The sequence below is a fragment of the Myotis myotis genome, unplaced genomic scaffold, assembly GCF_014108235.1.
Source record: "Myotis myotis isolate mMyoMyo1 unplaced genomic scaffold, mMyoMyo1.p scaffold_m19_p_19, whole genome shotgun sequence".
Taxonomy (NCBI): domain Eukaryota; kingdom Metazoa; phylum Chordata; class Mammalia; order Chiroptera; family Vespertilionidae; genus Myotis; species Myotis myotis.
In genome coordinates, this window is record NW_023416323.1 from 29378981 (window position 1) to 29403413 (window position 24433).

At 37.7% G+C, this 24433-nt stretch overlaps 1 protein-coding gene across 18 annotated transcripts in view; it reads right to left on the reverse strand.

Moving 5' to 3' along the window:
* Positions 1 to 24433, reverse strand: part of NFAT5 (nuclear factor of activated T cells 5) — a 121505-nt gene that overhangs the window by 13749 nt on the left and 83323 nt on the right. For 15 of the 18 annotated variants that reach the window (XR_004973629.1, XM_036346127.1, XM_036346125.1 and 12 more), the window contains 4 exons: positions 10092 to 10226; positions 9912 to 9964; positions 7077 to 7209; positions 6222 to 6305 (listed from right to left, as the gene is read on the reverse strand). Coding sequence is in view for 17 of the 18 variants with exons in the window: in XM_036346127.1 (XP_036202020.1) it covers positions 6222 to 6305; positions 7077 to 7209; positions 9912 to 9964; positions 10092 to 10226 (405 nt within the window). In the remaining variant the exon portion in view is untranslated. The remainder of the gene's footprint in view (positions 1 to 6221; positions 6306 to 7076; positions 7210 to 9911; positions 9965 to 10091; positions 10227 to 24433) is intronic. The other 3 variants (XM_036346128.1, XM_036346126.1, XM_036346140.1) reach the window with 1 other exon arrangement.

The window sequence follows — 24433 nt, forward strand, 5'->3', positions numbered from 1 at the left end:
TGTGATGATTATTAGCCATATTTAAAAGTCCATTTTTTTTTTTATGTTATGTAGCATGAGATACAAAACTGGCATATCAAAATGTATCCTCCCTTTTTTGAAGCAGCTTTGGCTTGAGGAAGGAAGAGTGATAGAAGAATAGAAATATCGATGAGAAACATCAATCAGCTGCCTCCTGCATGCCCACTACTGGGAACACAGCCTGCAACCCAGGCACATGCCCTGATCAGGAATCGAACCAGTTACCTCTTAATTCAGGGTGGATGATCAACCACTGAACCACGCTCAAGCTTCTTATGAGAAGCTTGGCCACCAAGTAACGAAATAAATTTTGCGTTTCTAAATTAATGTCTTAGAAAACTTGAATTTGACAAGTTGACACATGAACACATTTCTCTTTTAGATAGGACTTAAAATATTTTCTTTTTAGAAATTTAAGGACTATTTTAGTTTACCAACTAAATTTCCAAAACAAAACCAGCAAGTATTTTTCACTTCTTTTTATTCCCATTTTCAATAGAGATTTACACTGAGAAGCAATATATAGCAGATGAGGTACATTTTATCACTTCATTATATCTACTTTTCCCCCTTGATTCTTCCTTCCTCCCTCCCTCCCTTCTTTCCTTCCTTTCCTTTTTTTGTCTATGTGAGTCAGCCATTGGTGGACTTAGTGACGCCTACTGACATCACTAATGACAGTCTTCTAAATTGAACACATACCCAAATTCTGATCTAAAAGATTACCACTACTCTGAAACCCTGTGGAGAGAAATATAGATTCCCCAGAATGCATAGCTGTTAAATTTCTTAATTTGATATTAAGAAGAAATCTTGGCAACAAAGAAGAATTTTAAATGATATATGAGTAAGATTGCCACCTTTGTAAATATTCTGATTTAGAAATATTTGAAACTTTCTGATCTTACTTCAACTTGTCTCATAGCCAATGGCTAGAAATAATTCCTGTGGAAACTGATTATACTGAGGAAGGGGAAAGTGCTCTTAAATTTAACTTTGGATATTCTACGCTTTATTATTCTGAGGAATGTATCATTTATTCTTGAGTTCCCTGGACCTATTTTCACCTAGATTCTACCAATACTTCTACAATTAAACTCAAAATCTAATTTTTACTGAGAGAAAATGTGAGGCATTTAAAAGTATTTGTGGCCCATCTCATAGGAAAATTTTAAAGACTATTAGTGTTGTCTTGAATAACATTCAACTGCTATTCTTCCTTTTGAATTCTATTACAATGTGAGCTCCATGAAGGCAGAGATTTTGTTCTTGTTGCATGATGTATAGTAAGCAATCAATGAATATTTGTTGAATGAAGAAATGGATGAATTAATCTTTCTTTACCTTTATCATAGTCAATTTAGTTCATTGTTTGGTTAATTTTACAATGCAGTGTGTTGCATATTGTCATTAATAGTATTTTTGGTCTAAAAATTTCCAATATCTAAAGACAAATTTATATTATAGTTCAATTAGACATTGCTTATAAATATCCATTGACATATAAATGCATCTACCTACAGTTACTGCTTAACAGGTCTATACATAATTTTCCCCAAAATTTATTTAGAGAAAAATCCTTATCATTTTAGTTTTATTTCCCTTCTGGAAAGTGAGAATAGGTGGAATAGGTTGAGCAAGAGTCTTTTACTTCTCCAAAGGAGCCCACTGACAAGCAGGTATGTCTACTGGTGTAGATAAATAAGAAAAGGACACTTTTTAAAATGCCCACACAAAAGATACAAGTCTTTCTATGACCATTGACAATTTCGTTTTCTGAGTCCTATTCTGGTCAGTATTCTGTTCTAGCTCTGCATGAATTCCAGCTGGAATCCTGTTGGTGCTGCCTGCAAGCGTGGAAAGTGCTTCTCTGGGCTGTCTGGTGTTACTAGGTGGGGATGAGGGATGCTTGACCTGCAAGAGGAAAAGCATTTCTTCTGGTATATGTTCTAGCTTCCTGGTACTAACGGGCTTCCTGTTCTATCTCTGCTGGTGCTGGGGAAGCATGTAGGTAGGCTGACTTCTGCCACTGGGTAGAAGGTCGACTGCAGGGTGTGGGTAGCTCATGTCACTAGGACGAGGTTTGGGTCTGTTCACCTTCTGCCACCAAATAGAGCCTTCTGTCACTGGGTGGAGGGTTGGGATACACTTGGCCTGGATCTTTCTCTGCTCTTAGGTGGAGGGCTAGGAGCTGCTAGGTCTGGGTCTCTGTCTGCTGTCAGGGGAAGAACAGGGGAGACACAAGGCCCTGCTGGCACCACCAATGCGGGTGGAGGGGCATGTGCTGCTGCCTGGTAGTGGTGGGGTTGCGCCCCTGGTTCTGCCATTGCCATCACTGCAGTTAGACTGACCTCCTGGCAGACTAGGCCCACTGTTAATTGATAGGTATGCAGGATGAGGTGGGTTGACCCCCCCAAGTTCTGTATTGCTACTGCAGGTATAGGTGGAGGGGGTGGGTCAGTTGCTGTCACTAAATAGGAGTCATCCCAACAAAAGTCTTTGCTGGGCTTTCCCTTTCCTGGTCTTCTGGCCAAAGAGAGCAGGCTTTTCATGCTTATTTACTGACTTATTTTTTGCCTATGCCCATTGCCAGTTCTGAGTAGCAGACCTCTCTAGTGCCCAATCCAGATAAATGGGAGATAAAAGGAGAACACAGGACTTGGTGTCATTCTTCAAAATATGAGGTCCCTAGCCAGTCTTTCTTCTCTCTATATTTTGAAGTCCTTTTATGATTGTTCAATTATTTCTAAGGTATTTAGTAGATTTAGGAGGGAGGAAAAGGGAAAAGTAAGTACATATTTTCTTGTCCCAGAACCCACAACTGTATCTTAATGGACCTGTAAATAATAGTAAATGGCTTGAGAGATGTCACGCTCTTTTCTTCCTTCTTTTTCACTAGGTATTTATTGAGCCCTTTACAAAGTTCTAGGTACTGTTCAAGGTTTTGGGGATTAGTGATGATGAATAAGATGGATAAAAGCCCTACTAGTGAAAATTACATTTTAGTGAGAGAAAAAAAAATACAAACATGTAAAATACAAACGACCTAGGGGTTGGGGGAAAACTTTTAAGCCAATTCAAAAAATGCAGAAGGTAAATAAGATAGACATATTTATCCATCCCAATAGCAATTTGAATTTATAAGGAATATTGGTATTGACACATTATGCCAAACAACTTTTAAAGTGCTCTCTTCTATTGATGTCAAATAATAACAACTTTTGAAACTTAGAACAATCCTTAGTAAAAGTTTGTTATCAGCAAGCAGCATAAAATGATAAGGTCAAGTACAAATATGTATGGTTAAAATAAAGATTTAAGGGGAGTGCCCTAGCTGGTTTGGCTCAGTAGACAGTGTGTCAGCCTGTGGACTGAAGGGTTTGATTCTGGTCAAGAGCATGAACCTTGGTTGCAGACTTGATCCCTAGCCCCGGTGAGGGCATGTGTGGGAGACAATCAGTGGATGTATCTCTCACACAGATGTTTCTCTGTCTCTCCCCATCCCTTCCACTCTCTCTAAAAATCAATGGAAAAATATACTCAGGTAAGGTTTAACAATAACAACAACAAGATTTATAGGGTAGGGAATAATAGAGTGAAAAAATATAGAATTTTGAGGGCAACCTAAGTTGTAATCTCTGTCAGTTACTAGCTGTATGACCTTGAGTAAATCACAACTTCTTTAGGCCTTGGTTTATCACCTGTAAAATTCGATTGAACTAGATTATCTCTATGGCTCCTCAAAGCTCCTAAACCTTTCCCTATCCAACCAGTAGAGAAAAGTATATGCTCTCAACTATTTTTCACACTAATCCAATTAACCACTCCTTATTAAGCTGAAACTGAGAGAATGCACATCAACACTTTATCCCTGGGTCTTGAACCTCCATCACAGAGTCTTTGAGCAATTTAGCTAACATTTACACTCACATCTATATAGATATAGAAAACTTTGTGGAAATATTCCCCAAAAAACTGTTAATAATAGTTTACACTGTATACTTTATCTTATTTAATATGCATTACTTTGTGTTAAGGATATATACACAGTTGGCTAAAACGAAAAATGAATCAAATGCTTTGGCACTAGTTGTTATCCTTACTCCCCACTCTTCCAAACTCTCTCCAAGGAATTAGAAACTTACTTCAGAGCAAAAGCTTTCAATATATGACCATAACATCATATTGGGCATCAAGTTTTAAATCTTATTGTAATTAATGGTTATTTGTCAGACTGTTTCTTAGAGGATTAATGCCATAACACAAATTTAAAAGTCATTTATGTTGCTCAGTTTTCATCATTAAAGTATACTTAATTAAATCTCCGAAATGGTACCGTGGCATTATACTAAAGCTGTGATTTCATGGAATAAAAATAAGCCATTTGTCAATGAAAATTCCTGGTTTTAAAAGCTATTGTCTTTTAAAATGATCAGTACTTCCTAATTAATGATACCTTATTTATAAAAACAAATGAAAATTTTAAACAGTTAGCTGAGTATTCAATTTAATTTTATATCTTCATAAAATTATTTTTATCATGATTTAAGTTGATAAAATTGTCAAAATAAGGAGGTCTGAATTTTGAAAAAGAGTAATACATGCATGTATGTTTGTATCCTTTTTTAGGCTTGTAAGATTTGGATCAATTGACTACCTTCAATTCATAATCTTGTACGATAAATTTCACACTGGATTAGGTTACTGTTCTATCTGCCTGATATTCCATGAAAGGAAGCATCAAGGAATTTTTGTAGAAGAGCACAAAGTTGGCAAAGGATAGACCACAAATGTTCAAGACTTTCTTTTTTTTAATATATTTTTATTGATTTCAAAGAAGAAGAGAGAGGGAGAGAGAGATAGAAACATCAATGATGAGAGAGAATCATTGATCGGCTGCCTCCTACATGCCCCTTACTGGTGATCCAGCCCACAATCCAGGCATGTGCCCCTGGACTGGAATCGAACCCGGGACCCTTCAGTCTGCAGGCCAACACTCTATCCACTGAGCCAAACCAGCTAGGGCAAGACTTTCTTTAATGATTAATTAATTATGGTATTATTTATCTAATAACATGGTTTGAATTATTTTTGCTTAGAGGTGTTACTTTTATACTGAAGTTTAACCTATCTTTTTTAATCCTAGCTAAGCGACCTTGGGCAAATTATTTAACCTCCCTGAAACCTTGTTTTCCTCATCTATGAAATGAGAATAATAAATTACCTACCTCATAGAGTTTGGAAGATTAAATGAGATAATGCCAATGAAGAGTGTGGCATTATTGCTCAGCACTTAATATATGTCCAATGTGCATTAGCTATGATTATATATAGCACAGATTTATAAATTTTCTTGTATTTGAATCAGATAATCTTGGCAGTTTACTCATCAGTGCAAAATTTCTCACTAATCTACTCCGGGAAAGTGTTTGTGATCAGAATTTATAATGGCAAGCTATACTCAACACATTATATACATGAAAGCTAAATTTTACTACTGACAATAGAAAACAAAGCTACCAAATTTGATAAAATTTATTAAGCATAATATTCCCTTTTAAATGTAAATATTTTTAATTTTATAATTTAATTTTATTTAACTCATGAATTTCATGGCAGAAAGATATAAATAAAAGCTAGGATTATAGGAATAAACCAATGGCCATTATGTAATTGACATCTTCATTTATAATGGCACAAAAGTATCACTAAGTATCATAGCTGTATTAGAAATCTGAGAAAAGAATCTATCACATAACATCCTGAAGATATACCTTTGTTATCTCTTCGGACTGGCAAAGGAGTAAATAAAAATATCAGAAGAAAGAGCCTAAAGCAACTTTTTCAAATGTAGATAGTTCATATTTTGGTCTCTTCAGTCTCAATGTCAAGTACTAATCTTATTAGTAGAAATTTTTTTACATACATTATTGTACTTTACATATACTTTTAAGATTTTTAATATTGGGGAATGGAAAACAAAGAAAAAAACAAAAAACTCCACTCTAATATGTTAAAAAAAAAAAGTTTACATGGTGAATGAAGGGAAATATCAAGTTGGGAAACAAATCTCTGCATTCAGTAAAAAACAAATATTTATTTTACAGTATAGATGAGACCCTGCTAAGTGTTCCAAGTACATAAGAGAAAACAAAATAGTAAAGTTTGTTAGAGAAAATATATGAGAATCAACTTAGTACCTTTCATGGCCTCTTCAAAAGAGCAAGGTCTTGCTGGACTAGATATTTCCTTCTTCACATTTACATTCAAAGCACCAGCTGCTGCTATTAAGAAAAAAAAAAAGATTAATGCTCTAACCCCAACTGAGCTACCCAGCCAGGGCAGATCTTCTAAATTTTTAACATTTCAATTGCTCTTACTGCTCTGGTTTCTAAAGCATCTATTTTGCCTAAATGCTTAAAATTATGTTTAAAATATTTATTCACCAGCAGTCTTTGATATTTTTTATTATACAGATTAGAAAATGTTATAGGCATATAACTCTATTTGTGATTCTTACCACTCATCATGACAAGCGTATCTCTTCTCTCTCCCAAAAGGCAATCCTGTAAACCAGCTAGGCTAAATTATTAGCAGTTTCCCAAAGTTGTCACTTTTATTTTTCTGAACACTAGAGAAACTCAATGAATGTTAATTCTTACTAAAGAGTAAGCTGTATGATAACTCTTCAGAGCATTCCTAGCTTTTCTTTTCTTTCTTTTTCAAAAGCCATGCTCTTTTAAAAAAAAAAATTTTTTTTTTTAATTTCAGAGAGAAAGGAAGAAGGAGAGAAAGATAGAAACATCAATGATGAGAGAGAATCATTGATTGATTGTCTCCTACACGCTTCCTACTGGGGATCCAGCCCCACAAATAGGGTACGTGCCCTAACTGGGAATCCAACCATGACTCCTGGTTCATAGGTGGACACTCAACCACTGAGCCACACCAGCCAGGCTACCACTTTTTCATTTTGGTTGGCTGGTCTTCATATTCTTCCAAAGTACCAGAAATTAATCATTCATTTTAGTTCAGACTTTTTTATTTTGACATACCTGGGTCTGGAGTGTAAGTAAATGGTTGAACATCATGAGATCTTCCAGCATTGGTCACTACATATATTCCCACTGATACTGGCAAAGTTATATGTTGGTCATGATATGGGGGAACCTTTACAATAAGATGATTCTAATTGAAAGAAAATTATAAGAGTCAGAAAAGAAGCAATATTTAAATAAAAAATTTGAAATGAAAATTATAATTAAGTATATTTCCTATAAGCAATAAAGGTCAAAAGTCTGACTAGAAAAATTATTTTAAAGCTCAGGTTCATAGACATCAGGATATTAATCTTTTTTTAAAAATATGTTTTATTGATTTATTTATTTTTTTGACAGAGAGGAAGGGAGATGGATGGAGAGTTAGAAACATCGATGAGAGAGAAACATCGATCAGCTGCCTCCTGCACACTCCCTACTGGGTATGTGTCCGCAACCAAGGTACATGCCCTTGACCGGAATCCAACCTGGGACTCTTCAATCCACAGGCCGATGTTCTATCCACTGAGCCAACCCCGTTAGGGCCAGGATATTAATCTTAAAACTATTTTCAAGACAAAATCCAAATGTTTTATAATGACTAACAAGGTTCCTGCCCTGACAACTTTCTCTTATCCCCATTTTCCCCAGATCATTTATACTCTAGGCCAGTGGTCGGCAAACCGCGGCTCTCAAGCCACATGCGGCTCTTTGGCCCCTTGAGTGTGGTTCTTCCACAAAATACCACGTGCTGGTGCGCACATACAGTGCGACTGAAACTTCGTGGCCCATGCGCAGAAGTCGGTATTTTGTGGAATAGCCACACTCAAGGGGCCAAAGAGCCGCATGCCTTGCGAGCGGCAGTTTGCCGACCACTGCTCTAGGCATACTGACCTTCTCAGTCCATTCTTTTAACACACTAAATCCACTTTTAGCTCAGAGCCTTTACAACCTGCTGTTCTTTCCCACTAGAATATTCTTCCTTCACCTCTTAAAATGGCTAGTTTCTTACCCATTTTTGGTATTACTCAAATGTTTTCTCCTCAGAGAAGCCATCTCTGACCATCCTTTTAAAAGTGGCACCCCTCTTAGTCCTGAACACATAATCTTGTTTCTTTCTAAATTATTATTTATCACTACCTGAAATTACTGTGATAATGTGCTTTTTTCTTCTTCTCCCTCCACCCTCAAGAAGGTCCATGAGAACATAGGATGTTTTGGTCTTAATTCTATTTATCCTGTTAGCACCTTATACAAAAAACACATAAATATATTTGTTGAATAAAAGAATGAGTACATTTTGAGAAAAAACTATGCCCACCAAGCACAGTATCAGTTACCATATGTTCTGTACAACCTTAATTGAGGTGTACTTTACAAAGCGGTTCACTGCTTCCTAATCACTTAGTCAAATAGGCTTCAGTTTACCCAAATTAAGTCAAATTTACCCTCATTTAACCAAGTAGGGTTCAGTCTACCCTAACCCTGGAAATCAAAGTTATTTTTTTGTCAGAATAGTGGCAGAAACATCCTTATAAGAAAAGGAAAGTTCATAAATGCTTCACCAGCAGTTACTCAAGGTTGCCACATCTTCTTGGAAGATACTGTGAACAATATTGGACGTATTCTCTTCTTCGTTGGTACAATATAGTAATGGGAAGGAACATCAAGGGATGGTGATTATGCTTTTGTACAGAGGACAATATATGCAGGAGGCAAATGATGACAGCTGAGGGTGAAGTGAATTTGATGACATTTTTTACTTAGACTATAGTTGGTTGACTCAGTTGAAAAGAACATGTGACAAGGCCAAGGTTAAGGCTTCGATTTCAGAGCATTTAATTTGTGTCTAAGATTTTTCTTAAAACACAAAAGAATTACAAACTTTTTCGTCTTAATATTTTTTGATAAATTGGATATAAAGTTTCAATTTTTTGCCTCTTCTAGCTCTCTGCTAGCTTTCATGTGCTCTTTTCTATTTTTATCAGCATTTGATATTTTAGGCTTTGAGTATTTTACACATTAGAATGTTCCTGCTCCTCTGTTCTCTATGATCTATACCTAAACATACTACCGTTTTTCTAGTCTTCTATCTGATTTGCATATAAATTTGTTCTCTTCTGTTGTCTCAATACCTGAGTTTGCTCCTATTTGCTCTACATACTAATTAAGTTATTTTTCTCTCCTTGTTTTCAAGCTCTTTTTTCTTATTATCTAAAAATACATAGTGAGTGCCAACAAATACACACTCTTTAATACAGGTGTAACAAATTGTTCTTCTGAATGCAAAAAGGTAACTAACAAACATAAAAACACTTGGAACATAGACACTTAATAAAAAAATTTTCTTTGATTTAACTAATAGTAGGTTAAGATAATCCAAATCCCCAGAACAAATAAATATTAAGAAAGAAATGTTTCATTTATTAGCAATGCAATTTGCTAATGCTTTTAAACTTTTTTAAAATAGAGAATTGTCACTTCTAGCATCAGTGGCATAGTTTTATTTCAGTTAAACTCAAGAAACTTTAAATGATTTCTATCAATCCCATATAAAGAAAAAAATTAATCTTTTGATTCAGGAAATTTTGGAACAAAACCGAATTTCTCAGAGAGTAAACAATCAAACTATAAAAAGTCTTAAATTAGTCTAGGGGGCGTGGCTCAGTGGTTGAGCAAGACCTCTGAACCAAGATTCCTGGCTGCAGGCTCCCCGGAGCACGGGAGGGAGATGGAATATGCAGGAGGCAGCTAATGGATGATTCTCTCTCATTGTTAAAGCTTCTATCTCTCTCTCCCCTCCATCCTTTCTGAAATCAATAAAATAAAAATTTTTAAGTCTTAAAATTATACCTGATGAAATAATTCCATGTCGATTTCAGCTTCTGACTTCCAAGAGTTTTCATCTGATTGAAACAAAAACAGTGATTTACTAAAATTTTGATTTTTTTTTACTTTGTAGTTATAACTATAGCTTTATAACAAACTGAAACATGCAACAATCTCTATATCAGTAGTATTATGTCTACTTACCAGAAACATTTTCTTGGAAAATCACTTTAGTTCCTTTCAGAAAGTTCTTGCCAATTAAAAATACTTCTTCCTCTCCTTTCACTGAACAGCTATGCAAACTTTTCTTTAAGATTTCTGGCACTCCTGCTGGCTGAGCTGTGGGTATACATAAGCATTCCATAAAAAGAACCACCAACACATTTCTTATCTAAAATCAACCCTCAATTTTCTAGTTCTAGAAGTTGTATTTGTTAACCTCTAAATTGACTTCCTTTATCTTAAACTTTACTTTTACCCTAACAGAGAACAAAACAAACAAACAAACAAAAAAAATAGAAAAGTCCATATTAATTTTTAATGACTCTTGCAAGATTGTATAAGAATGGGTTAATGCGTAGGACAGTGGTTCCCAACCTTTTTTGGCCATCCCCCACCTAAGCATCTTTAAAATCCTGATGCCCCCGCCCCTCCTTGTGACATATATATAATTCCTATTATTCAAAAAGTGAACTCCTGTTCACATGGAGGAAGCCTAAAAGGTCATTAATTTGGTCTAAACACGCTTCCAAAGAACATGGCATTCATGAAAGAGAAAAACAAAAGAACGAAAGGACAGTTGAAGTACTGAGGAAGAAACACTAAGAAATTGTTTAAAAAAATAATAATAATATGAAGTGATATGAAAAATAGCAAATAAAGTTTCAAAACATAATAGAGAACTAAAATGCATAAATATGTCAAAATATATATTTATATACTGTATTTTAGGCCCCTAGAACCATAACAAATGCAAAAATTCATTGTTAATAACTCATTCTCAAATTGCCCCCCTTAAAAATCAAATTGCCCCCTTGTGGGACATGTGCCCCACGCTGGGAACCACTGGTCTAAGATGAGGTTTTAATTTGTCATCATTGTTTTCTCATTACAGGAATAAAACAGTTTTAAAACATGAACTTGGGCATGTTTTTGTCTTAATATTTTTTTAAAAACTTCAACCTAAAAATATGCTTATCCCACAATTGTAATCTTAAAAATGTCAGCTATGTTATGCCATTATAAGACTTCTGAGGTAATGAGTGTCTCTGAGTGGTACTGGGGCTCCTTTAAGGATCCAGATCCAGGAGTCAGAGAATACATACCAACAGAGTACCTGAACACAGACTGCATCCAATTCAGAATAATTCTACATGGAATTTCCCTGAACTGGGTGGGATACTCTGAGATTAAAAAAGAAAATGCACTTGATTTCTATTACGAAAACTAACAAACCACTACTAAAATTAACAAAGAGGTTGACAAGCACTGAAGAGCTAGATCTAATGAATAAATTATAATCAGCTTACCAACTTCCTCCTGCCAGGATTTCCTTAAGAAAATTTATTAGGTATTGCTCAGCAAATAGGTTCCAAAGTCAAATAAATCAGGGAAATAAATACTGGGCTAAGCAAAACTAAATGAACAAAAGGATTTCTTCAAGAATTTCATATTCTGATGTACACTAAATATCCAAGAAGCGGCATATAGTATAACTCCAGAAACATTCCTCCTTATTGACACCTAAGGACTAGTCTTCTACCAGAATACTTTCTCGGATACTGGTGTATGTAAGGAAATATATGTTAAGTGCTCAAAATCTGTTCCCCATAAAATTAAGCACTTTGACATAGATACACTATTTTCTAAAAAATTAAATTTATTGGGGTTACATTGGTTAATGAAATTATATTATTTGTTGTTTTAGTAAACACTTACAACATTTATATTGCCAAAGTAAGCTTATATATGCCTTGTATAAGTCATCAACTTCTAAATTAATGAGATATTCCACTATACTTTAGGAAAAGTTTAAGTTTCTTCTTCTTAGATACTTTTATTTAACTAGAGGCTCAATGCACAAAATTTGTGCAAAGGGCTTGGCCCCTGCCGCAGTGGCTGCCTTGGCCCTCGCAGCCCCTGGCTTTGTCTGGAAGGACGTCCGGTTTAATTAGCATATGACGCTTTTATTATTATAGACTAGAGGCCTGGTGCACGGAATTCGTGCGCAAGGTGTGTGTGTGTGTGTGTGTTTCTCAGCCTGGCCTGCACCCTCTCACAATCCAGGACTGCTGGCTCCTAACCGCTTGCCTGCCTGCCTGATCACTCCTAACCACTCACCTGCGTGTCTAACCGTCCCTAACCGCCTCTGCCTTGGCCCCCGCTGCCATGGCTTCGTTTGGGAGGACATCTGGAAGGTCATTTGGCTGTTCAGTCTAATTAGCATATTACATTTTTATTATTGTAGATAGTTCATTTTATCTTTACAAGAATGTAATGAGGGAAACTGTTATGAAAACATTCACTGCTCCTCTTTCCCTAGTGGAAAGGCTGTAATTCTCACTTCACTCACACCAGAATTAGCCACATAACTGTGTGAATAATGAAATGTGAATTGAAGTAATATGCCAGTTCCAAGCAAAAGTTTGAAGAGCCTCACATGGTTGGACCATCTCCTTTTTCCTCCACTATAAAATGGCAATATCCCAGATAGGGCAGTTTCTTCAGCCTGGATCCCAGAGTGGAAGTGATTCCATAACACAGCCAATACCATAAAGTGAGGGAGGAGTAAAACTTTGTTGTTTTAAGGCACTGAGGGTTTTTTAAAAAATATTTTTTATTGATTTCAGAGAGGAAGGGAGAAGGAGATAGAAACATCAATGATGAAAGAGAATCACCTATTGGCTGCCTCCTGCACACCCCCTACTGGTAACCGAGCCCGAAACCTGGGCATGTGCTCTTGGCTGGAATCGAACCCAGGAATCTTCAGTCCTCAGGCCGATGCTCGATCCACTGAGCCAAACCAGCCAGGGCAAGGCATTGAGTTTTTTGTTTTGTTTTCTGGTTGCTTATTACTGCATTATCATTTAGTTTTTTAGTTTTTTCTTAGATTGTATCACTCACTAATACTAACAAGTAAGTATCCTATCCTTATTAAATATCCTATCCTTATTAAGTATTTAAATGGCAAATAACATCTTCAGCAAAGTCTGAGAGTTTAAAGAAATTGTGAATACACATATATACAAACACACTGTCTAGAACTATAGGGTTAATGTATGAACAGAATGGAAATAGCTATTGGTCAGAAGCTGGCAATTACATAACCTTTTAAAATTTTTATTTATTTATTTATTTATTTTTACCATTTTATTTTTTTTTATTATTTTTTTAATTGTTTCATTGCTTAAAGTATTACAAAGAGTATTACATATGTCTCCGTTTTTCCCCACCCTTGACAATTCCCTGGCCTCCCCTCCCCGCCCCCAGTGTCTTATGTCAATTGGTTATGCTTATATGCATGCATACAAGTCCTTCGGTTGATGGCTTACCCTCCCCTCCAACCCTCCCCAGCCTTCCCGCTGTAGTCTGACAGTCTGTTCGAGGCTGCTCTGCCTCTGTATCTATTTTTACATAACCTTTTTTAAAATATATTTTTTATATTTTATATGCAGCTAGTGCTACATAACCTTTTTAAATGAAAAATTTACCGAACTAATTTACAACTTTGTGGAGTAACTCTGCAACTAAATATTTGTTTTTTAAGGGACATTAAAAATACGGTAAATATTATTTTTACTAGCAAACAATAAGAGGTGCAAAATTATATAAATATATTGTATTAACAAAATGAATGGAAATCTATAACTTTTCCCCCCATTTTCAAATACTATGTGGAAATTCCACTTCACTCATGATTATCAAATTTTTTTCCTGTCTAATTTTTCCTTTCATGTATTAAAGGTCTAAGATAGCAAAACAGGTCCCTGTGAAGGTACAATGTGTATTTATCTCCTATATATTTATGTTTACATTACATAAGAACTAGTCTGTTGCTGTTCAAAATAATTTAACTTTAAACTTTTGACCTTAGGGGAGAGAAAAAGAAATAGAACTTTTTGATAGTGTGGTAAAAACATTGAACTATTTTAGTAAAAGGTAACAGAGAAGACTGTGACAGTGCATACTTTGCGCTAGACAAATAAAGGCTCTTTGAAAATAAATAAATAAATAAATAAACTTTTGACCTTAAAAAGTCTTTTCTATTAAAAAAAGTTTAATGGTAACCTAACAGGATAGACTTCATACTAAACAGAACTAAAGTCAGGATTATTTAAGCATTAACTGTTTTAGTTTTATCTTTAATTAATTAGTAAGCTGACTCTTGAAAATGTTTAAAAAATAATAACACAAAAAAGTAGCCACCTTTCTGGTATTATAAAAACAGTGTGTTTATAGATGCTTTCAAATTGTGGTCTCAAGAAACAAAGCTGAAGGAGAAACCAAGATGGCGGCATAGGTTAACGCCGGAGATTGCTTCCTCGAACAACCAATTCAAGGGTACACCTAAAAGACGGAACGGACATCATCCAGAACCACAGGAAGGCTGGCTGAGTGGAAATTCTACAACTAGGAGGAAAGAGAATATCATACCCAGACTCAGAGGAGGCGCAGTGCTGAAGTGAAATACTCAGGTGCGGAGTGCGCGAGGAGCGGGTTGGAGGCGGAAGGCGCGGTTGTTGTTTTCAATCGGGAGGGAGTTTCAGACTCTGAGCTCCAGATCCAGGCGAGTCTCTAGGGACCCAGACTCAAACGGGAGAAGCAGGACTGTCTGGCTTCGGTCGGAACTCGAAGGCAGCTTTCTCTCCGAGGTTTGCAGTGGTGGCTGGGACTCTGAGAGGCAGAGCCGCTAGGGACGGAACTGAGAGCAGCCATAACTGCTCGATCTGGCCCGCCCTGTAGATCCCTGGGGACCCGCCCCGCCCAAGCCCTGCACAGAGCCATTTGCTGGATAGCCTCAGGCAAACGCTAGATTAGCACCGCCCTAGAGATCCAGCACAGAAGCTCTCCCTCTGCAGACACAGCTGACTCTCATAGCCAGTTAGCCTGGAGGTCAAATCACCCCCCATATTGCCGACAACAATCAAGGCTTAACTACAACAAGACTGCGCACAAAGACCACTAGGGGGTGCACCAAGAAAAGATAAAAAAATGCGGAGACAAAGAAACAGGACGCAAATGTCAGAAATGGAAGATATAGAGCTCAAAACCACACTTTTAAGGTCTCTCAAGAACTGTCTAGAAGCTGCCGATAAACTTAGTAAGGCCCTCGAAAAGACTGGTGAGACCGCCGATAAATGTAGTGAGATCCTCAAGAAATCTAATGAGACCCTCGATGTTGTGATAAAGAACCAACTAGAAATTAAGCATACACTGACTGAAATAAAGAATATTATACAGACACCCAACAGTAGACCAGAGGAGCGCAAGACTCAAGTCAAAGATTTGGAATGCGAAAAAGAAATAAACACCCAACTGGAAAAGCAAAATGAAAAAAGAATCCAAAAATACGAAGATAGTGTAAGGAGCCTCTGGGACAGCTTCAAGCATACCAACATCAGAATTATAGGGGTGCCAGAAGATGAGAGAGAGCAAGATATTGAAAACCTATTTGAAGAAATAATGACAGAAAACTTCCCCCACCTGGTGAAAGAAATAGACTTACAGGTCCAGGAAGCGCAGAGAACCCCAAACAAAAGGAATCCAAAGAGGACCACACCAAGACACATCATAATTAAAATGCCAAGAGCAAAAGACAAAGAGAGAATCCTAAAAGCAGCAAGAGAAAGAAACTCAGTTACCTACAAGGGAATACCCATACGACTGTCAGCTGATTTCTCAACAGAAACCATGCAAGCCAGAAGGGAGTGGCAAGAAATATTCAAAGTGATGAATACCAAGAACCTACAACCAAGATTACTTTATCCAGCAAAGCTATCATTCAGAACTGAAGGTCAGATAAAGAGCTTCACAGATAAGGAAAAGCTAAAGGAGTTCATCACCACCAAACCAGGATTATATGAAATGCTGAAAGGTATCCTTTAAGAAGAGAAAGAAGAATCAAGTGAACAAATAATCTGGTGATCATAATAGAATCAGGGACATAGAAAGGGAATGGACTGACTATTCTTGGGGGGGATAGGGGTGTGGGAGATGCAGGAAGAGACTGGACAAAAATCGTGCACCTATGGATGAGGACAGTGGGTGGGGAGTGAGGGCAGAGGGTGGGGCGGGAACTGGGAGGAAGGGAGTTATGGGGGGAAAAAAGAGGAACAAATGTAATAATCTGAACAATAAAGATTTAATTAAAAAAATAAAATAAATTTAAAAAAAAAGAAACAAAGCTGAAAAAAGTAATATTTGAATACTGAAAAACAAAAAAGCAAATATTTCAACCTGTCAAAAGAATTAGTAAAGCTTTTTAATTATCATGTCTGTGAAGAGAATAAAAGTTTACTCAATGTATTTTTAAGTTGTAAGACAGACAAGGGAGGTAGAACTTATTAATTCAGTCAGATATACTATAATAAACATAAAATAAAATCTAATGTACATTATTAAAGAAAGCTATGATTAATTTTGCTGTATTAAACAAATTACTACAGTCTTTGGGCAAGGAAAAGTGAAACAAACTAAATGGGACTACATCAAACTAAAAAGTTTTTGCATTGCTGGTGTGGCTCAGTTGGTTGAGCATCATTTCATGCACCTAGTGTACATGCCTGGGTTGTAGGCTCAGTCACCACTAGGGGCCGTGCAAGAGTCAGCCTATCAATGTTTCTCTTTCTCCTCTCCCTTCCTCTCTCTAAAATCAATAAAAAATATTTTTTAAAAGTTTTGCATAGCAAAGGAAATCATCAACAAAATGAAAAGACAACGTACTGAACAGAAGAAGATATTTGCCAATGACATGTCTGATAAGGGGTTAATATCCTAAGTTTATAAAGAATTCATACAACAACAACAAAAAAACATAATCCAATTAAAAAAAAGTATGCAGAGGACCTAAACAGACACTTCTCCAAAGAGGACATACAGATGACCAATACACATATGAAAAGATGTTCAATATCACTAATCATCAGAGAAATGTAAATTAAAACCACAATGACATATCACCTCACACCTGTCAGAATGCCTATCATTAATAAGTCAACAAACAACACAAGTGTTGGCGAGGATGTGGCGAAAAGGGTACCCTTGTGTACTGTAGGTGAGGATATTGGGAGGAGCACTTTGTGAAGTGTATGATTGTCTGACCATTATGCTGTATACTTGAAAATAATGCAAAATAATACTGAATATAAACTGTAACAAAAAAATTACTACCGGCAGGTAACTACCAAAAAAGTATAAAGATTCATATTCTTAATTTGATAAAAGTATAACTAAATAATATAAACACTGTATCAAAACAAAAAAAGCCATATATATCGTTATTATCTGGAGAACTCTAAATATGTTAAGAATGTAAAGGGGGATGATTCTTCCATCCCCTTAAAAACAAACAAAAATAGACAATGAATCCAATGGCCACTGTTAAACCAACAAGCAGAAGCAAGAGGTCACAAGGAACAACATGAATTCTGGCATTAGGCCTTTCTTCCATTGAGTATCTCTAGATGGAGTATCAAGAATCTGTTTCCTCTCCTCCCTTCCATGTCTACCACCTTTTGGCCCCTCTTCCTTTTCCACCTCCCTCTCATCTTCCTGTTTCCTTCTACCTCCCATTCCAATTGTAACCCTTCTTACTAACCTATTTCCTTTTCACCTCTCATTCTACTCCAACTGCTCAAACTGGCCAAAATTATTATATTTATGGAAATAAACACAAATCAGAACCTTTAATAGAACAGACATTCTTATTTTTAATTTTAAAAAGATTTTGGGGTCCTTTGCTTCATATGTATTATTTATATGTTTACTTTTCCTTGCCCCTCATACACTCCACCTCAAAGCCTAAGTTCAAACCTTAGGCTCTCTGAAGTAGTCAGGGTAAAATTCAAATTTTTTAGCTCAACACACAAGTCTCTTTATGAAAGAGAATCTGCCTAGCTCTACTAGCCTCAAATCTTACCACTTCTTCATAGATATCTTTTTGTTTCAATCACATCAAACTATTTTTAATTCCTGTAAAAGAAGCATACTCTTTCATTGAATATATTTATATACTGCTCCTTCTACCCAGAATGAACTTCATCTAAAACCCCTTTCTGCTGGGTATACCTCTATTTGTCCTTGAAGATATAGGACACATTTTACCATCACTAAGCAGTATGGATTAGATATTCTTCTTTTCTACATTTCCACTGTACCTTATTCATGCCTTTATATCATTTTATAATATAATAGGGAGTTTGCTTGTCTGTTTTCACCCTAGCCTGCTAGTTCTGTAAGCTCCTTAAGCTATCATGTCTTTACTTCTAGAGTTGGGCACATTATAACTATCCACTAAGATAACTATGAAGCTTTCTCAAAACCATACAGAGATCTACTTTTGGAGATTAAGTGGCATGTGTTTTTGTTTTTTTTTCAATGAAGTAAGAGGGACTTTAACAGATAGCCAGGATTGAGAAGCACTGCATTTATACTGAATGAATGACTGAATGACAATGAGGCACTATTTTGTTAGAACACTGTACTGTTTCTATGAACTAAACTGCAGCCTTAATAAGCACAACAAATAAAAAAACACACCTCACTGGAACAATTTTACTGCCTGCCAAAAGTTGTTGTCTGAGCCCGCAAATATGAAAAAATTTAGTAATATATCAGTTTTAAAAAGCAGGTCGAATAAAATGGCTGATGAACAGAGACAAAATGACCAAATTTAAACTGATCAAAGAACTTAGTTCATTTCAGTATTTTCAGAAAAACGATAAGACAGTAACAGTATAGAAAAATGAATAAAAGAATTATGATAAAAAAACACCTGTTTTCTCTAAGTCATAAGATGGATTTCAGAGAACTGTTAAACAAGAAACTGTCTACCATATGGTCCAGCAATTTTACTCCAAGGTATATAGCCAAGAGAATGAAAAACACAGGTCCACACAAAAATTTGTATACATGTGCCGAAACCGGTTTGGCTCAGTGGATAGAGCATCGGCCTGTGGACTGAAAGGTCCCAGGTTCGATTCCGGTCAAGGGCATGTACCTGGGTTGCGGGCATATCCCCAGTAGGAGATGTGCAGGAGGCAGCTTATCGATGTTTCTCTCTCATCGATGTTTCTAACTCTCTATCTCTCTCCCTTCCTCTCTGTAAAAAATCAATAAAATATATTAAAAAAAAAATAAAAAAATTTGTATACATGTGCTCATAGCAGCATTACAATAGCCAAAAAGTGGGGGGAAAACAAATGTCCATCAATAACTTAAGGAATAAACAAAATGTGGTATATTCAAACAATGGAATATCATTCCACTGTAAAGAAAGAATGAAGAACTGATATATGATTCAATATTGATGGACCTTGAAAATATTATGCTAAGTGAAAGAAGCCAGACAAAAAGGCCACATATTACATGATTTCATCTATTTTTATTTATTTAAACATTGTTCTTTTTAAAATATATATATTTTATTGATTTTTTTACAGAGAGGAAGGGAGAGGGAGAGAGAATTAGGAACATCGACGAGAGAGAAACATCAATCAGCTGCCTCCTGCACACTCCCCACCAGGGCTGTGTCCGCAACCAAGGTACATGCCCTTGATCGGAATCGAACCTGGGACCCTTCAGTCCACAGGCCGACGCTCTATCCACTGAGCCAAACCGGTTAGGGCTAAAAATTTTTAAATATTTCATTTTGTTGCTAGTTAAACAAAAAAGCAAGATTGTCTGACCAACCTATACACCTTTGGTAATATATTTAATGAAAACTTCTAATGATCAAATAAAATTACATTTTGAACACAGAATGATGACATTCATTAAATAGGATGATAGATTTTTAAAAAAATCAAATCATTAACCCATTAGGAGGAGTGTACAGATCAAGAGGATTAGACTCTTGCCTAAATGATTAGATCTAAGTGATTTTCATAGAAATTACCATTAGAAATATTTTAAGCTAGTTATACAATGTTTAGAGAAAAAATCAGTGTGCATGAAATTCTATGAAAATAGCAACATTAGTAAGGAATATGAAAGCTAAAGAGCTTTCATGTAAATTTATTTGCAAATTATTATTCTAACATGTCCTCTTCCAAAACAGATATGGGAAGTACACTGCAAAAGGTACTCCTTTCTTTAAAAGAAAGTACTGCCTATGTTTATCTAATCCAGTTTCTCTAAGCTGATGGCATGTGCCCAACAGTCAACTAAAGGGATAAAAATTAATATTCTATACTTCATAATAAATGATATCTACAAAATGTAATAGAAGGGATAATATAGGTATTCAAGTAAAATCCCCCAATACAAATTTTGACCTATTTTCTAAAGTTATTAAAAAATCTAAATTACAGCCCAGCCAGCGTGGCTCAGTGGTTGAGCATCAATCTACGAACCAAGAGGTCCCAGTTCAAGTCCTGGTTCGATTCCTGGTCAGGGCACATGCCCAGGTTGCGGGCTCAATCCCCAGTGTGAGGCATGCAGGAGGCAGCCAATCAATGATTCTCTCTTATCGTTGATGTTTCTCTCTCTCCCCTGTTCCCTCTCCCTTCCTCTCTGAAATCAATAAAAATATATTTTTTAAAAAAATCTAAATTACAAAACATAAATCTGCTAGGTAGAGGAAACAGGTCTCTAACCTAATTTCATACTGTAACCATAGTCCTAACCATGCAGAGGCTATGGCTACAATAAAATGAATTGTTCAAACTTGATTTTTCAGCACTGCAATTTAAGTGATCATGGTGGCAATATAACATAGTGGCTAAAAGCACAAGCTTAGAATCCTGGTCTTACTATTTACTAGCTGAGGAAGTAATTTAATCTCTTTAAGTCTCAGTTTCATCACCTGTAAAATGGAATCCATATATACTGTGATGGTGAGGGTTAAATAATATAATGCCTATAAAGTGGTTAAGAAAATCCCTCGCACACAGAATTCAAAACATGATAACTTTTATTATTAGCTATATATGCCTTCCCCTGTATGCTGCTTCTTAGGGCTTTCATTTTTCACTTCAGACATAACCTCCCAGGAAGATACTTTTTTGACAATGTGGACATATATTATCATTAATGGTGATAATTAACAAATGATAATAATAATTACAGATAAAAAACTTTAGAAAATCATGTTTTCTATTTCTTTCATATTTTCTACCACCTTTAGCTGGACGTACCATAGCTATACTTTAACAAATGAATGAATAGAAAAATGAAGAAATAAATGAACAAAGTAATGAAAGAAGGAACAAACAATTAAATAAAGTTGACAACTATCTCCCAGTTCCTGCTAAAGCATATGGTCTGAATTATCTAGCATCTCCTGGGTCTGGCCTTCAGAGAGTAGCTATGGTATTGGAACTCCATCCCAATAATATTCAAGTTGGGACGTCTTGTGAATTATAATAAGTTCAAAATTGAAGTACCCCTTTTAGAAAAGCTTTAGAACTCAATAAACCATCTACAGATTATTTACTCTGTCCCTATTTGAATGTGGTAGAATGAACATGGAACCTATGATCTTTAAGAGTAGCCTAGTTATAACTGAACATTACACAGAAATCACCCAAGGAAACACTAATATTAAAACAAATTTTTCATAATAATGAAAAAGAGAAATCCATTTGAGCTGTCTTAAGATCAAAAAGATATTTCAGTACTTTCTTTTTAAAATTAGGGTGTTTGCTAAGCTAAAGTGTGGGTACAATAATTTCTGAGAAAATTAAAAGGAAATGCAAGATTTATAAAGGATACATAATTTGACAAAACTAAGCTACAATTAAATAACAAAGGCTCTGTAACTGTCCTAAAGGGAAGCAAGGTCAAAATATTCATAACATCCCAATAGGAAATTTAACTGAATGGAATGGGTCTCGTCCATTCTTTTGAATTCAGTTATAAATTACAAAGAAAAAATGCCAAAGAAAATTACACTTGATGAAAATCTTCTTGAGTGTGTATAAAGGAAAAAATTTTCTATTTATTACTTGTAATAATACTCATTAAGGGGAAATCAGACTATATGATGAGGTGCATTCAACAGCATGATTGAATTTAGACACACACGTCATTTACTTTCTATGCCAAGTTTAGCAAAGTAAGAATTTCATTTTTCATTTCCCAATGCTGTACTATAATACTCTAATTTGTAATCAGAACTCCAACCGCTGCATATTTATAAAGTTCTGCTTACCTTACTGTTTCTTTTCTTTTAGTATAGTTCACATAAATTATTATATTATTCTCCAGTATATAACATAGTGATTTGATATTTTCATACCTTATGACATGACCACCACAATAAGTCACTGAACAAAATTATATTCTTAGATATATTCCCTGTGTTATATATTACATACCTGTGACTTATCTACACTAATAAAAGAGAAACATGGTAATTGGCATACGACCGCTACCCTTTTCATTGCCTAATCAGCGAGATATGCAAATTAAATGTCAGCCAAGATGGCAGCCGGCAGCCAGGCAGCTTGAAACTAACATGAGGCTTGCTTTCTTCAGTGACGGAGGAAACCAACGTTCCCTGCCTGCCTTGCCGGCCTCTGAGCCTACAGTTTTAAACACTGTAACAAATACAGAAGCTAAACAAAACCCCAGAAACCTGCTTTCAGCGAGGCCCGGATCTGAGAGCTGGAGTTATACATCGTTTCAATTATAGAACCCAAACAAACCAGATACCTGCTTTCAGCAGCGGAGGCCTAAGAGCTGGAGCCTCAGAGCTAAAGCTGGTCCAGAATAAAAAAGAAAAAAAGGAGCAGTTGGGAGCTTCCGTCACCTGCCAGCCTGAAAACAGCCCTCAGCCCCTCACCCAGACTGTCCAGGCACCCCAGTGGGGACCCCCACCCTGAAGGGTGTGTGACCAGCTGCAAACAGCCATCATCCCCCCATCCAGGCTGGCCAGGCACCCCAGTGGGGACCCCCACCCTGATCCAGGACACCCTTCAGGGCAAAACAACCAGCCCCACCCATGCACCAGGCCTCTATCCTATATAGTAAAAAGGTAATATGCTTCCCAGCACCGGGATCAGCAGAGCTGAGAGGCCTCCCGGCACCGGGATCAGCGTGACGGGGGCAGCGCCCAAACCCCCTGATCGCCCTGCGGCTCTGTGTGACGGGGCGGGGCCACAACCTCCCTATCCGCCCTGCTCTGTTTGTCTCAGGGGAAGGCGCCCCAACCTCCTGATCAGACCAGCTCTGTGCCTGATACGGGGGAGTTCCCAAACTCCCTGATCAGCCTGTGGCTCTGTGTGTGACAGGGTGCGGCGCCCCAACCCCGATCGGCCCTGCTCTGTGTGTGACAGGGTATAGCCATAACCTCCCCGTCGGCCCTGCCCTGAGTGTGAGAGAGGCAGTGCTGCAACCCCCTAATCGGCCCTGCTCTGTGGGTGATAGAGGGCGGTGCCCCAACCCCCTCCCCCCAACGGGCCCTGCTCTGTGTGTGACGGGGTAGAGCCATAACCTCCCCATCGGCCCTGCCCTGAGTGTGACAGTGGCGGCGCCCCAACCCCCTGATCCGCCCTGCTCTGTGTGTGACAGGGGGCGGTGCCCCAACTCCCCTATTGGCCCTACTCTGTGAGTGAGAGGGGACAGCTCCTCAACCCCCTGATGGGCCCTGGTCTGTGTGTGACAGGGGGCAGTGCCCCAACTCCCCTATCGGCCCTGCTCTGTGCGTGACAGGGGGAAGCTCCCCAACCCCCAGATCGGCCCTGCTCTGTGCGTGACAAGGTAAGGAGCCCCAACCCCCCTGATGGGCCCTGCTCTGTGCGTGACAGGGGGCAGCGCCCCAACCTTCTGATTGGCCCTGCTCTGTGCGTGACAGGGGGTGGCGCTGCAACCTCCCCATCGACCCTGCCTTGAGTGTGACAGGGGGCGGTGCCCCAACCCCCCAATCGGCCCTACCCTGAGCGTGACTAAGGGTGGCATCGCAACCTCCCAATCTGCCCTGCTCTGTGCATGACGGGGGCGGCGCCCCAACTCCCCAATCGGCCCTGCTCTGAGCCCGACTAGGGGCTGCAGCTAGGGATTGGGCCTGCCCTCTGCCACCTGGGAGCGGGCCTAAGCCAGCAGGTCGTTATCTCCCGAGGGGTCCCAGACTGCGAGAGGGCACAGGCCGGGCTGAGGGACCCCCTCTACCCCCCCGAGTGCACAAATTTTTGTGCACCGGGCCTCCAGTCCTATCTAATAAAAGAGAAACATGGTAATTAGCGTACGACTGCTACTCTTCCCACTGGCTAATCAGGGCGATACGCAAATTAACTGCCAGCCAAGATGGCGGCCGGCAGCCAGGCAGCTGGAAGCGAACATGAGGCTTGCTTGCTTCAGTGACGGAGGACTCCAACGTTCCCCGCCTG